Source organism: Artemia franciscana, chromosome 13, assembly GCF_032884065.1.
Source record: "Artemia franciscana chromosome 13, ASM3288406v1, whole genome shotgun sequence".
Lineage (NCBI taxonomy): Eukaryota > Metazoa > Arthropoda > Branchiopoda > Anostraca > Artemiidae > Artemia > Artemia franciscana.
Genome location: NC_088875.1, coordinates 1,821,160 through 1,834,012, shown reverse-complemented (window position 1 = coordinate 1,834,012; position 12,853 = coordinate 1,821,160). Strand labels below are relative to the sequence as shown.

Genomic DNA, 12,853 nt, shown 5'->3' with positions numbered 1-12,853 from the left:
ATAATGAATGACATAATCTATTTCATAGTATACAAAACCCCATGTGACGATAATGTGCATTGTTTCCACTTAACTTGATATGTCTAGTTTTCAGTTTTGAATTTGGCAACATTATGTTCTCATTATTATGTCTCTCATTATTATCTTTTATATAATTCCATTACAAGGAATGTCTATCTAAATTTTACTTTTGATTTTGTTCATGGTGTTTTGATGGCTGTTTTTTTCTTTATTTCGTATTATAGTCTCTTTACTGTCACTTGGCTATTTTGCATTTTATCCTATATATTAATCTCCTCCTCTTTCCTCCTGCTGCTCAATCTCTGTTTCTTCATCTTCCTGTCACTCTTCTTTCCTCCTCTTCCCTGCTATTTTTTCATTTTTTTATTAAATGATTTAATTTCCATGTAAACTCCACTAGTTTTATTTGTTTTTGATCTTTTTGATATGTTGACTTTTGTGTTTGTCTTTTTTCCTCTTTAAATTAAACTCATTGTCTTTTGATGTGTCTGTTTTTAAGTTTGAATCTGACATGCGAGTTTGGCTTCTAATAGTCATTTAAAAAATATCTTATCCTTTTTTCTCTGCAATTTCTCTCCCCTTTTCTATTTCTCTGTCTTGTTTGTGTTAAAACAAAAATAATGAATATATACCTTGAATTGTTTCAAGAGAAAATTGATGTAATTTAAATTATATTAAGCAGGTAAATACTGAGTAATACAGGAAATTTAGAATGTTATAAAGATATGCGAAGAGAAAAAATTGCAAAATTTGATTATTTGTAGTTTTTCTGATAAAGAAAATAAAGTTTCTTTCCATTATTTAGACATTTCAAAAACAAACACAACATAAAAAGTATAAACTTTTAAAGATAACAGTAAAAAAAAATGTTGTAGCACAGTCACCTGAGGTCAACTGAAATAGCAGTAAAAAATTATTGGAGTTATTTTCACCAAAAGTTAATATATTAGAGGGGATATAATAAGCCTGAGTCGCCCCACTTGTAAATGGAGACTCTATATGTTGATAATATACTACCATGCTCAGTTTAGCTAATGCTCGAAATTGAGACTTGAAATAGTATCAGTATGGGAGTTGGGAAAAATTCTGGTATCTTCCTCTTACTAGTTGAAACTGGAATTTTAAGTAGGCAAGGAACAAGACTTAAAAACTTCAGATTATAATTACCTCAAGTTCCAGTAAACTGTTGATCTGAATTAGTTGAGAGCTCTACGAACTTGTTTATTCCACCCTAGCAGAAATATGTTTAAAAAACCTCCTCTTGCTAGTTCTGAATTTTGGTTTGACCTGTAGCACATGGGTTGGCAACCTTTATTTGTAAAAGGGCAGAAATATTACTTGGGGTTATTATGCAGGCTGCGCCTAGGTCATATGTCATTACACTGTAACGTAGTATTGTAGGTATACCATAATGATTAGAGCATATCTACAATATTTATGTACAAATATTATAGGTTTAAAAATAGAAAACCTAATGTATATTTTTATGATGTTTATTGTAGATAATCAATGGGATTTTTGTTGTTATCTTCAGAAAACTTTTTAAACTGGCAGTGAGTAAGCCCATTTTTTCTTATAAAATTAATAGCAGATATAACGGTATCCATTATTTTCCTCCACGGTAAAACCCTGCAACACAATGTTTTTTGATGAAAAATACAGTGAAATGTCTACAGAACTTCAGAACCAGACTCAAGAAGTTTGCTGTTGACTCTTCCGACAATACTTTTATTATGACTGCTCATTTTTGCTCTGTTGTCCGTGGTGATGCTGGTTAATTCATCCCATCTCATGAAATTAGAGCTTGTTCCAAGTGGTGAAATAAATCTCCCCCTTTGTTGTTCCATAAAGACTGCACATTTTAAATAACTCCTAATATAGATGAAAGTTTTCATCGATCCTTCATACAAATATTAGGAATTGTGCCTTATCCCACACGTCTGCACTTTTGTCCATCACAAGAGAGAAGTACATAAAATATTGTGCTTTGTCCTTAAGTTGCTCACACAAGTTATCACCCAAGTCTTTGGTGCAGCGGGTGCAAGTTCTAGCAGATAGATTAACGTTTTCAAATATTTTTCTGTTCCATGCATACTTACTCCACAATTAGCTAAGAGACATTCTTTGACAAGGTCACTGTTGGTAAATGGGGGACTATGCTGTGCTATTATTTTTGCCATTTTGTAGCTGACATGTACAGCTGATTTGCTTTCGTCTGTAACAATTTTAAAGATCAAAGTAACAGTTTGAAGTTGATGATTTTTTTTTTTTTAAGATTCACCTCCAAGACTGTCAAATTTAGTTTTGTGCTCAGTATTGTAATGTTGCTTCAAGTTGTATTCCTTTACGATGGATATACTCTTTTAACAGATTGAGCACTAAGATTTTTCTTTACTTCAATAAAAAAGATATAAATTTTTCCATTGTCCATGCTGCATTAAAAACCTGTGTTTTATCAACTGTTTATCTTTTTTAGAAGCTGTCTTGGGTGTGTAAATCAGCAAAAATAAGAAATGAAATATAGGCCTATGTTTATATATATATATATATATATATATATATATATATATATATATATATATATATATATATATATATATTTATGGAGCATACCAGCCAGTCTATCCCTACCTCTTTGGTATTGCTCAGGTTCTGAGGCACCCTCTTGCTGTTTGCTATAGCAAAGTAGTTAAAGCAGTCACAGCTTGGAAAAGTCACAATAGCAGTAGTACTAATTGCATAAGTAGTAGTTGTAGTAGCCCTTAAAGGTCAGGTTTGTTGCTTTCAGCTGTCCCTTAGATATTGTTCATGTGTCCTTTTGACAACTTTCATGTATATAGTGCATTTTGATTTTTTTTCCAATATACACTGCAATATCCCCAACAGTTGCTGGGCCGTCCCTTATATTGCAGTATTGTAATGCCCTTAGCCGGCCCAGATATATTGCAGATAGGCCATTTTAACATCCATATTTAGTTATAAATCCCCCTCAACAGATCCTGAAATTTCAATTTCATATCTTTGTCTGTTCCTAAGATTTTGTAATGTGCCCTTATAATAAACTTGGATGGACATAATGTCTTTTGATTTAGTTCAGCATCCCTAACAATATGCTCTGAAAGTTCCAGTGTACCCCCTTTTTTCCTAGGCTATTGCGCATACATCCTTTTCATAATCTGGATAGATATTGTACCTTTTGATTTAGTTTTACTCCCCCTCTAGTTTTACTGAAAGTTCAAACTTAATACCGTATTCTGTTCGTGAGAGTTCGTATCTATGCTCCTTTGAGAACCTGGATGTACTTAAGCCCTTTTGATGAAAATTACCCCTAGAAGAAAAAAATACCTTTGATTTTGTCAATGGGTGTTACCTGGTACATGCAGTGATATATCCCAGTGTGTACCATTTTTTCCTGTCCCACTATATATCAGATGACATCCATCTACAAAATCAAGCGTTATTTTTTTTTTTCTGAAGATTTTGCCACAAGATGGCCACATAACATGACCAAATAATTTGGCTTTCATTTGGCAACACATATACTAAATTTTACTTAACTGAAAAAGAGGCAAAAAGACAAAATATTTTTTTGGGGGGTATTTCCCAAACCTCGAGGTAGGTTTGCTGGAGAATTGTAAAATACCAAAATAATTGGTCTGGATGGTTGAACAACAAACTAACTATGCTAGATGGCGTTTACGGACTTTTTCGAGAATGTTAGATGATACCATCTTTCACTCTGTTGTGTATTAGTATGGTGTGTAATATGGTCCGTCAGGTGCGTTGCTTCGAGGATCTTGAAGGCTGCACCAAGACGCCTCGCGGGCTGCATGGGGCCCATGGGCTACCGACCCATGCTTTAGTAGATTCAGGTTAACATGTAGGGCTAGCTATGATGAACAAATCCCTCTAGAGGCACCCTTGGGAGAAGTATTTCTCCTAGCAATGCTATTTTAAAAGATGAAGAAAAACTTGATAGCTTACTTTAATATAATCTTTTCAACAGATTAAATCCACCTTCCTGGATAAAATTTTGTAATCACCACCCCTCCCCTGGTTTACTCAGTTTTCGTGTATTTAAATGCAATATTATTTCAGGTCACCAACTGAGGAGTATGAGAGAAAGCACAAAAAGCACAAGAAAGATAAAGACAGGGAGAAAGAAAAAAAGAGAATCAAGGAAGAAAAAGTAGAGAAAAAAATAGTATCAGTACCTGACATAGAAGATGGAGAATGTGCAAGTGAAGGAGAAATTGTGGATAGTCCTGAAAAAGCCAGTGGAGCTGGTGAATCGCTTTCTATAGAAGAAACAAATAAATTGCGGATAAAACTTGGATTAAAACCGCTAGATGTGGGGGAGGGGAAATCAGAAGATAAGAAAGATGTACATAAGCCTGCTATAAATCTTCGTGAAAAGAAAGAAGCAGAAAAGCTACGTCAGAAACTAAAGGAAAGACAACAAAAACGAAAAGTTGAGAAGAAACTAAAAAGTGTTAAAAGTTTAGCTGAATCCGATGACGAAGATACAAGCGAATGGGTTCAGAAAATGAGGATGAAACAAAAAGAAAAGGAAGAAGCAGAAAGACGGGCGAAAATGTTAGAAGAGCTGGAAAATGAATTTGGTGTTGGTGATCTTGTTGAAGAAGATTTGAGAAAAGAAAAGGCCCGTGCTTATACAGCTAGGCACTTAGGTGGGCTGAAAGTGGAACACGATGTTGAAAAGTTTGTAGAAGGAAACGAAGTAGTCCTAACATTGAAAGATCAGAGTATACTTGAAGGAGACGAAGATACTTTAGTAAATGTAAATATTATAGATGCTGAAAGACATGCAAAGAATGTTGAATTGAAAAAACAAAAGGGGACCTATCAAGCTTATGAAGAGGAAGAGGTTGACGAGTTTGGGATGCCAAAGAAGAAAAATATTCTAAGTCAATATGATAGAGAAATAGAAGCTGAAAAGAAGAAATCTTTCGTAATTGGCTATGAGGATGGCACACCAGAAGAACGGAATCGCAGAGCTGCCGAGGCAATACGAGCTAAACTGCAAAGGGTATCAAGAAAAATAGAGACATTGGAAATGCCAGCACCGCAAGTAGCTAGCAATTATTATACCCCGGACGAAATGGTCGCTTTTAAGAAACCAAAAAAGAAAGTACGAAAAGTTCGTAAAAATGGTGTATTAACTGCTGATGACTTGTTGGCAATTAAACAGGAAGTTGATGGCTCTAATGACCTTGGCACCAGAGACAGGCGTCAGTTAGAGAACACAAGTGACATAGATGGGGTCATTGATGATACTGCTCCTCCCCCTGAAGATCTTTATGGAATCACAATTGAAGAGCCTGACGAGCTCAAAGGTGTCATTGATTCATCTTTGAATAGAGCAAAGCGGTTAAAGAATAAAGAATCAAAGAAACCTTCAATCCATGAAATGCTTCAACAAATAAAACAAGAAGAGGAAACACCCATGCAAGAAGGAGGGATGATATTCAATGCTACCTCTGAATTCTGTAGATCTATTGGTGACACATCAACACTTGGGCTCAGTATTAAAGAAGAAGAAATGGAAGAATCAGAAGAAGAAGAAGAACCGGAGGAGAGAGAGACAAGAAGCAAATGGGCAGAAGTTAATATGGAAGAGGAAGAATCAATGGCGGAAGAAAATCAACCTGCAGTGAGTCGACTGTCCATTCTTGATGACGAGCCTATTGTTGCCAAAGGACTTGGTGCAGCATTGCAATTTGCCCGGTCTAAAGGCTATGTTGAACGGGACACCGGGAAGAAGCGAACGGTCTCTGCTGCTTTTCGTAGTATGCAAGCAAAAAATTATACAATTGAAGATAAAAATATTGAAGATGATAAATATTCTAGGCGTGAAAGATATGGTGGCCCTATTTCAGAATTTAAAGATAAGGCTGGATATAAGCCAGATGTAAAGCTAGAATATATAGATGACTCTGGACACATATTGGATCAGAAGGAGGCTTTTAGATACTTATCACATAAATTCCATGGAAAAGGATCTGGTAAAACAAAATCAGAGAAGCGTGAAAGGAAACTTCAAGATAAGTCGCTCCTTGCAGAGCCATCTCAGTCGCTTGATACTTTACACAAACTTCAAGAAAAACAAAAAGAATTAAATACACCTTTTGTTGTTATTAGTGGAAGCAAGGCTAATGCTACATCTTTGGTGAAATCAAAATCTGATATTCCAGGTAATCTTGCTAAGAGAAAATAATTGAAATTTTTTTTTTTTTAGTTAAGTGTTTTTCTTGAAGTTTGTTTGCTTGTAAAATTATGGACCTTATATGTGAGTATAGTTCATCTGAAGAAGAAGTGGAAGAGATATTGGAAGAAAGAGTGACTAAAAGGTACTACTTTATTGTTCTTACTTCTTAAACTTCATGTGTTTATAAAAGTGATAAATGGTATTATTTTTATAGAATCCGGAAATGATATCTCAATAAAAAGGATTATTTCAAATAGCCAATAACACGCTGCAAAGAATTCATAGCTTTACCCAAGGAACAGGGTTTTCGGGGTCGCATATCCTCCTTGAAGAGTAAAAAAGTTGATAAAAATGCGAACTTTGATTGCTTAATTGCCTAAAAGAATCTAGCCTCCCCTCCTCTTGTTCCTGAATAAGCACCCTGGTCACAGTCCTGAAATAATTTGAGGGAGAATTCCTGGCTAATATTGTAACATAAACGAAATTAATTGTAACTAGCGCTTAAAGATTTGTTTTATACATATGCTTCCACTTCTTCCCGAATAACTTGTCCAACTTTAATGGAAGTTGAATTCAAAATTTAATACTGAGTACTAATTGTTCAGTATCTTCTAACGCCTAGAGATGTGGTTTAGACATCCCACTTCCTCCCGACTAACGTGTCCAACATAAATGGGAGTTTAATTCTAACTTTAATGCTAAGTACTAATTGTTCAGCATCTCCTAACGCCTAGAAATGTGCTTTAGACTTATACTCCCACATCCTCCTGAATAACTTGTCCAACCTTAATGGGAGCTTAATTCCAACTTTAATGCTGAGTACTAATTGTTCAGTATCTCCTAACGCCTATAGATGTGTTTTAGACATAAACTCCCACTTCCTCCCGAATAACTTGTCCAACTTTAATGGGAGTTTAATTCCAACTTTAATGCTGAGTACTAATTGTTCAGTATCTCCTAACGCTTAGAGATGTGTTTTAGACATAAACTCCCACTTTCTCCTGAATAACTTGTCCAACTTTAATGGGAGCTTAATTCCAACTTTAATGCTGAGTACTAATTGTTCAGTATCTCCTAACGCTTAGAGATGTGTTTTAGACACATACTCTCACTTCCTTCCGAATAATTTGTCCAACTTTAATGGGAGAACAGAAAAACATATGCTCTACTATATAGTACCTGAAACGTTTCAGAGTCCATTTTCTAGCTATTTGCAATTATGTCTTTCTCAGTTACTCAGTTTTATGCTTCACTCTGTTTTACTTTCGTTTTGTGGTGATTTTTATAAATTATAGTTCTGAAAACAGACGCAAAATATTATATTGAGATTAGAAATGGGTGCATCTACTATGGGCTACCATATTAATTGTATGTATGATCACCTTTTTGTAAGCATTATACTAAAATAATCTGTTGCCTAATTCTCTTTTCTTTGTACTGAAATATTAGTACACACTGGTTTCTTGAAATATTCTATGTTAATAAGCAGCTTACTGTAACCAAACCCTTAATTAGAAGAGTTGGCCAGGGTCTGGCTAGAGGGGGTAAGTGCCCTTGATGGTACGCCCGGGGGGTGGCAAAACAAGCTTAAACTGTAATATTTTTTGGGAAAATTGTAATATCTATAGTATTGATGATGCAGTAGGGGGCGGCAAAGTCTACATTTGCCCCCTCCCCCCTGAGAAAAAGTTCTACTCCGACTCTGGAATTGGCCAGAGTTAACGTGATTGGATAAGGTCCATGGAACGAGAGTTAATAACTAATCTATTGAATTGATTTTAGGCTAATTTTCAGTCTTTTTTTGATTGAAAATATAATTTAGAACCCTTGTTTTACGGCCGGCTTTAGGTAAACTGAAAAATGCTTGTATGGCTGATAATGAAGCATCAAGGAATGGCTGGAGTTATCTTAGAAATAAGCGATTCTTCTGGGAATTTGATGACCCCCAATAAATTTCTGTATTCAGATAAAACTTCCTAATGTTATATTTATGATTCTGTGAAAAAGTACTTCAGTATCATTTTTAAAAGAATTTAAGAAAAACGCCAAAGCTAAGTTTTGTTCAACTTTTGTCAGTAGTTTAAAAATTTAAGGTTTTTGAACTAAATGATAAATATTATTTTATCAAAAATCTTCCATGTCCAAATAACAAATCTGTTTAATCCTGAAATTAAAAAAAAATCAACTTTGTAGTGCATTTGCAACATATAATTTGTTTTAATTACGATAACCCAGTATATGCAATTATAATACCTTAGACATGGAGCTAACCTCACTCTTACAAAGAAGTAACTTGTGATAAGTTAAAAAAGAAAGTGGTAATCTTCAATAAAGAACTTACTGAAAGTCTGAGTAATACGGGGTATATTCTCAGAGAAACTTATGATACCGTTTTGTCTTATTTGTAAGTTTAAGACTTGAACCACTCGCCTTGCCTGACACTCATTGTGGAGGGCCCAATTTGGCTTTGGACGCTTGTTCGTCTGTCATTCCACGCAAATTAACGGTCCTATGTCAATCTTAATTCTTGGTCAACCTGCCTAAGACCATAGGCAGGCGTGCCTTGCTTGCTTTTCATTACAGGCAATCTAACGGTCCTATGTCAATCTTAATTCTTGGTCAACCTGCCTAAGACCATAGGCAGGCGTGCCTTGCTTGCTTCTCATTACAGGCAATCTAACGGTCCTATGCCAATCTTAATTATTGGTCAACCTGTCTGAGACTAGGGGGCGTGCCTTTCCAAAAGCTAACACACAAGTATTTGTCCAATAAGAGAATTGTACTTACTCCCGCCGTTTACCCTTGTCATTTAACGAAACACTTGGAAAACTATAGGTTTCATCGTTCGCCTGCGAGTCCAGGGGACTTGTTGGTCATGTGCCAATCCTATGACACGGTATTCCAACTTTAGACTACAAGCGGCCAAGCCTATTAGGCTTAGATTTCTCTTGTTCGCCTCTGAGTCCAAGCAAATTCAGTCCCAGACATTGCATACAAGTCCAGTGGACATTGTCCGTCACGTGTCAACCCAAAATCAATCCAATCTTTCATCCCTCGCTTCTATGACTATCTACCTTAGTTCTGCCCTAGGAATGACGTATGGACGGATGATAGATAGACTTATCTGTCTACAAATGAACTGACATGATTTTGTACAATCCTAAAAAACGCTTATGCCAGATCTGCCTCTCACTCACTCAGAGTATCTGTCTTGGCTTTTTCTACAATTAGCCATGGCTTGATGACCACAACTACGTGATTTTAATTCAACCATTTATTTCTAAGATAACTCCAGCCATTCCTTGGCGTGTTTCATCTTAGAAATAAAGCAACTGTGAAGGCAGTAGGAGAGTGGGAATGTTTGCAAAATGCACCACCATAAAATAAGGTGTTCAGACAGAATTTGTTATATCCTTTTTATATAAGGGAGGGTTGTATAATAAAAGAATGCAAGAACAAAAAACTGAGTGGGGTAGGCTTGTAACTTTGGTTTATAGAAAAAATTGTGCCGACTCGAAAACTGATTGGGAGTCCTGTGGTGGTGCAGTGGGATTAATCTCTGCTTGGTAATAAAAGACTCAGAATTCAATCTCAGCTGCAGCGTTCTGCCATGGGGTCCTAAATTTGATTCCTGGTCTTATATTAGGCCTATAGTGTGTTCATAATAATTCAAATAAGATGATGAAGACTGGTCGGGAAGAAAGGATTATTTACGACAAAAGAAGTGTAGATAAAACAAGATGAACGAAAAGTGGTGCTGATGAAGAGGGGCAGTTTTTATGAAAAGCCTATGATGCCCTAACTGTTACGAAGAGTCTAAGATCAGACTGCTTTGATGCTTTACTCTAAAATAGGCTTGAATATAAACGAAAAGTACTGAGGATGTTAAAAACATGACTGCTCAGTGTTGCAAAGCACGGTACCGCATTGAAACACGAGCTCAAGTTTTTTGACACGTTTTTTATTGTTGCCTTTTTTTTCTGTTTTGAATTCTGTTCACTGAGAATTGAATGGTGTGACGTATAAAAAAAACCAGGTACTTCATAAAATTGATCTTTTGTAATTGTCATTTTTACAGGGGTTGTGGGCAGTTTTGCTATCGTGAATTTCAGGGGTCTGTAGGCAGGGCTGTCGGGAGCTTAGGTACTATCGTGAGGACATATACGATTAAATAAAAATAATAAAACGATTTTGATGGGTAGTGGAAGTAACTCTGTGTATTTGATGCGAAGAACTACACGCCTCATTCCCTCCGCCCTCTCCTCAAATTATATCTTTTAGATTATGTACTATTTTGTGTATAATCTCTCAAGCATTTTAACAGCAGATTCGGTTTAAATTTTCTAATTCAGTGGAAAAGAAATGAGTAATCAAAATTATCAAATAAAGAATATCCCAATGTTTCGAAAAAATGTCGACATCGAAAAGCGGAATCCTGAAGTAAATAAAAAACGGTTTAAAACATTTCTGCGTGAGTCTTTTTGAGACTTGGATCATGAAAGTTAGGCACTATTCTCTCCCGACAGTTCTGTCTCATAAACTAAGAACGAGGCTGACATAAGCATTAGGTTAAACATAAAAAGATTTTGTTAACTTATATTTGACCCCAGTGGATATTCAAGCATATGAGAGACATTGTCATTGGGAGTCGTAAGTGACAAGAGAGTCTTGGTCCCTTGGAAATTGATTCGAATTCCCTAAGAAATCTTCAAATGCGAGTTTAAAGCCAAGTTCTGAGAGAACGCAATAAATTTGCCACCCTCCTCCTATCTAGTTGGTTGTCCTATCGGACAAAATTTCTATTCATGGTCGTGTTGGGTGTATACAATCGTAGTAAAGGAGAATATAATTAGAATTTTATTGTAAATAATGCATTGCCACTATGAAGTGAAACACAGATGTGTTTTTCAGTAGGCTATTGACAAGATACAAAACAAATGTATAGCAGATGGTGAAATTAAAAACGTAGCAAAAATAATGTTTTATTGGAAGTTTATTGTCAAGGCAAAAAAAACATGGATAATACAATGTAAAAAAGAAAAATATGTTGCAAATATATATATATATATATATATATATATATATATATATATATATATATATATATATATATATATATATATATATATATATATATATATATATATATATATATATATATATATTGTATATATATACTAATGTAGAAGATAAGAAAAATTCTTGGATGGTGATTGCCAAGATTATAATTGTAAATATAATAGAAAAAAAAATATGTAGCAAAAATAAATATACTAGATGGTAAATGAAAAGTCTGGCGAATGCAAGGTTATTGTCAAAATAAGAAAGATATGTATAGTGAAAAGTAAAACTAATTTGTTATATCTTAATGAATGGATTTATTGAAAAATGGGTGTTATAAAAAAAAAGTCGATACTGGGAAAGAAAAAAAAGAAAACAAAAAGGCAAAATCAGCATAAGCTATACACAAACCTCATAACAAAAGAAAAAAAGCTTTATTAGATCATTTTAATTGAAGAAGAATTGTAAAAAAACAGTACTGCTTCCCATGTAGATACCACAGTGAATAGGCCGTGTATTTGAATGACGACGCACCCTTAAATGACTGCACATTATCAAGGAAAAACTGCCAAAAGCAAGCTCAGTATATTTAAATTAGCCAAGGGTAGGCCAGATAGTGACAAATAAGTGCAAATATCGAAATAGATAAAATAGTATTGTTTGATTAACAACTTCTAAGGACATTGTCTCATTAAGACCTTTCGCCAAGGAAATTTCGTGATCGCCATAGATAATGCGGGTTTTGTCGAAATATTTACACATTTAAAGGGATCCAGGTCCTTTATGCGTGTTGGTGAGTATTTCAATTTATGCCGACTTTTCTCTAGAATTAAGTGTCAAGATTGGGAAATATGAAAATGTTTTGTGTCCTAAAAGAATTGGCGAAGACTAAAAAAAAACATACATCTTAAATGCATTAAAAACTGATGCTGTTTTTACTCCTATCGAGAAAAATCCTCAGACTGGAAAATGAAAGCTAAGGACAGTCATGACATATTTTAAAACTATCCAGGGATGACTTTCTATATTATGAAACAAAATTTCAATTTTTCTGGGTAACAAAAAATATTTTATTATTTTGTACATTAGGTGATAAACGTTCAAGTTTTGTTTAATATTTTTCCTTTGTTTCTAAAAAATATTGAAATATTTTTTCTTGGAAATATATATATAGAAAAAAAAATTGTATTTATGAAGACCATCAGTAATCCCCTATAGTTTGGAAATTTAAGGCCCGTTGGAAGCATCCATGATTTAAACCTTTCTTTAACTAAAAATGAAGAAATAGCAGCCTGAATATATACAACTAAAGGGCTAAACATTAACTTGCAGATACCGAAAAAGTTAGAAGCATCCGTTGATTTTTTCAATTGCTAATAATTTAAAATGGATTCAGCAGCTCCTATGCCTCACGTTGAAAATTTTGTCTCTAACGGTTGGCTCCCTTATATTGGGACAGCCTTTCATTTTTTTTTTCTGGCTTGTGGCTTTTAATACAAACTTGAAACTCTGCCCTTTCATGCCAGAATTATTAGATAATAT

At 34.7% G+C, this 12,853-nt stretch overlaps 1 protein-coding gene across 2 annotated transcripts in view; it reads left to right on the top strand.

The window, feature by feature from the left end:
* LOC136034372 (U4/U6.U5 tri-snRNP-associated protein 1-like) overlaps positions 1–12,853 on the top strand; it is a 37,838-nt gene that overhangs the window by 23,033 nt on the left and 1,952 nt on the right. Inside the window, exon 2 of one of the 2 annotated variants that reach the window (XR_010619168.1) lies at positions 4,120–6,392. Coding sequence is in view for 1 of the 2 variants with exons in the window: in XM_065715515.1 (XP_065571587.1) it covers positions 4,120–6,259 (2,140 nt within the window). In the remaining variant the exon portion in view is untranslated. Of the gene's footprint in view, positions 1–4,119; positions 6,505–12,853 lie in introns of those variants that run through there. The other variant, XM_065715515.1, reaches the window with a different exon arrangement.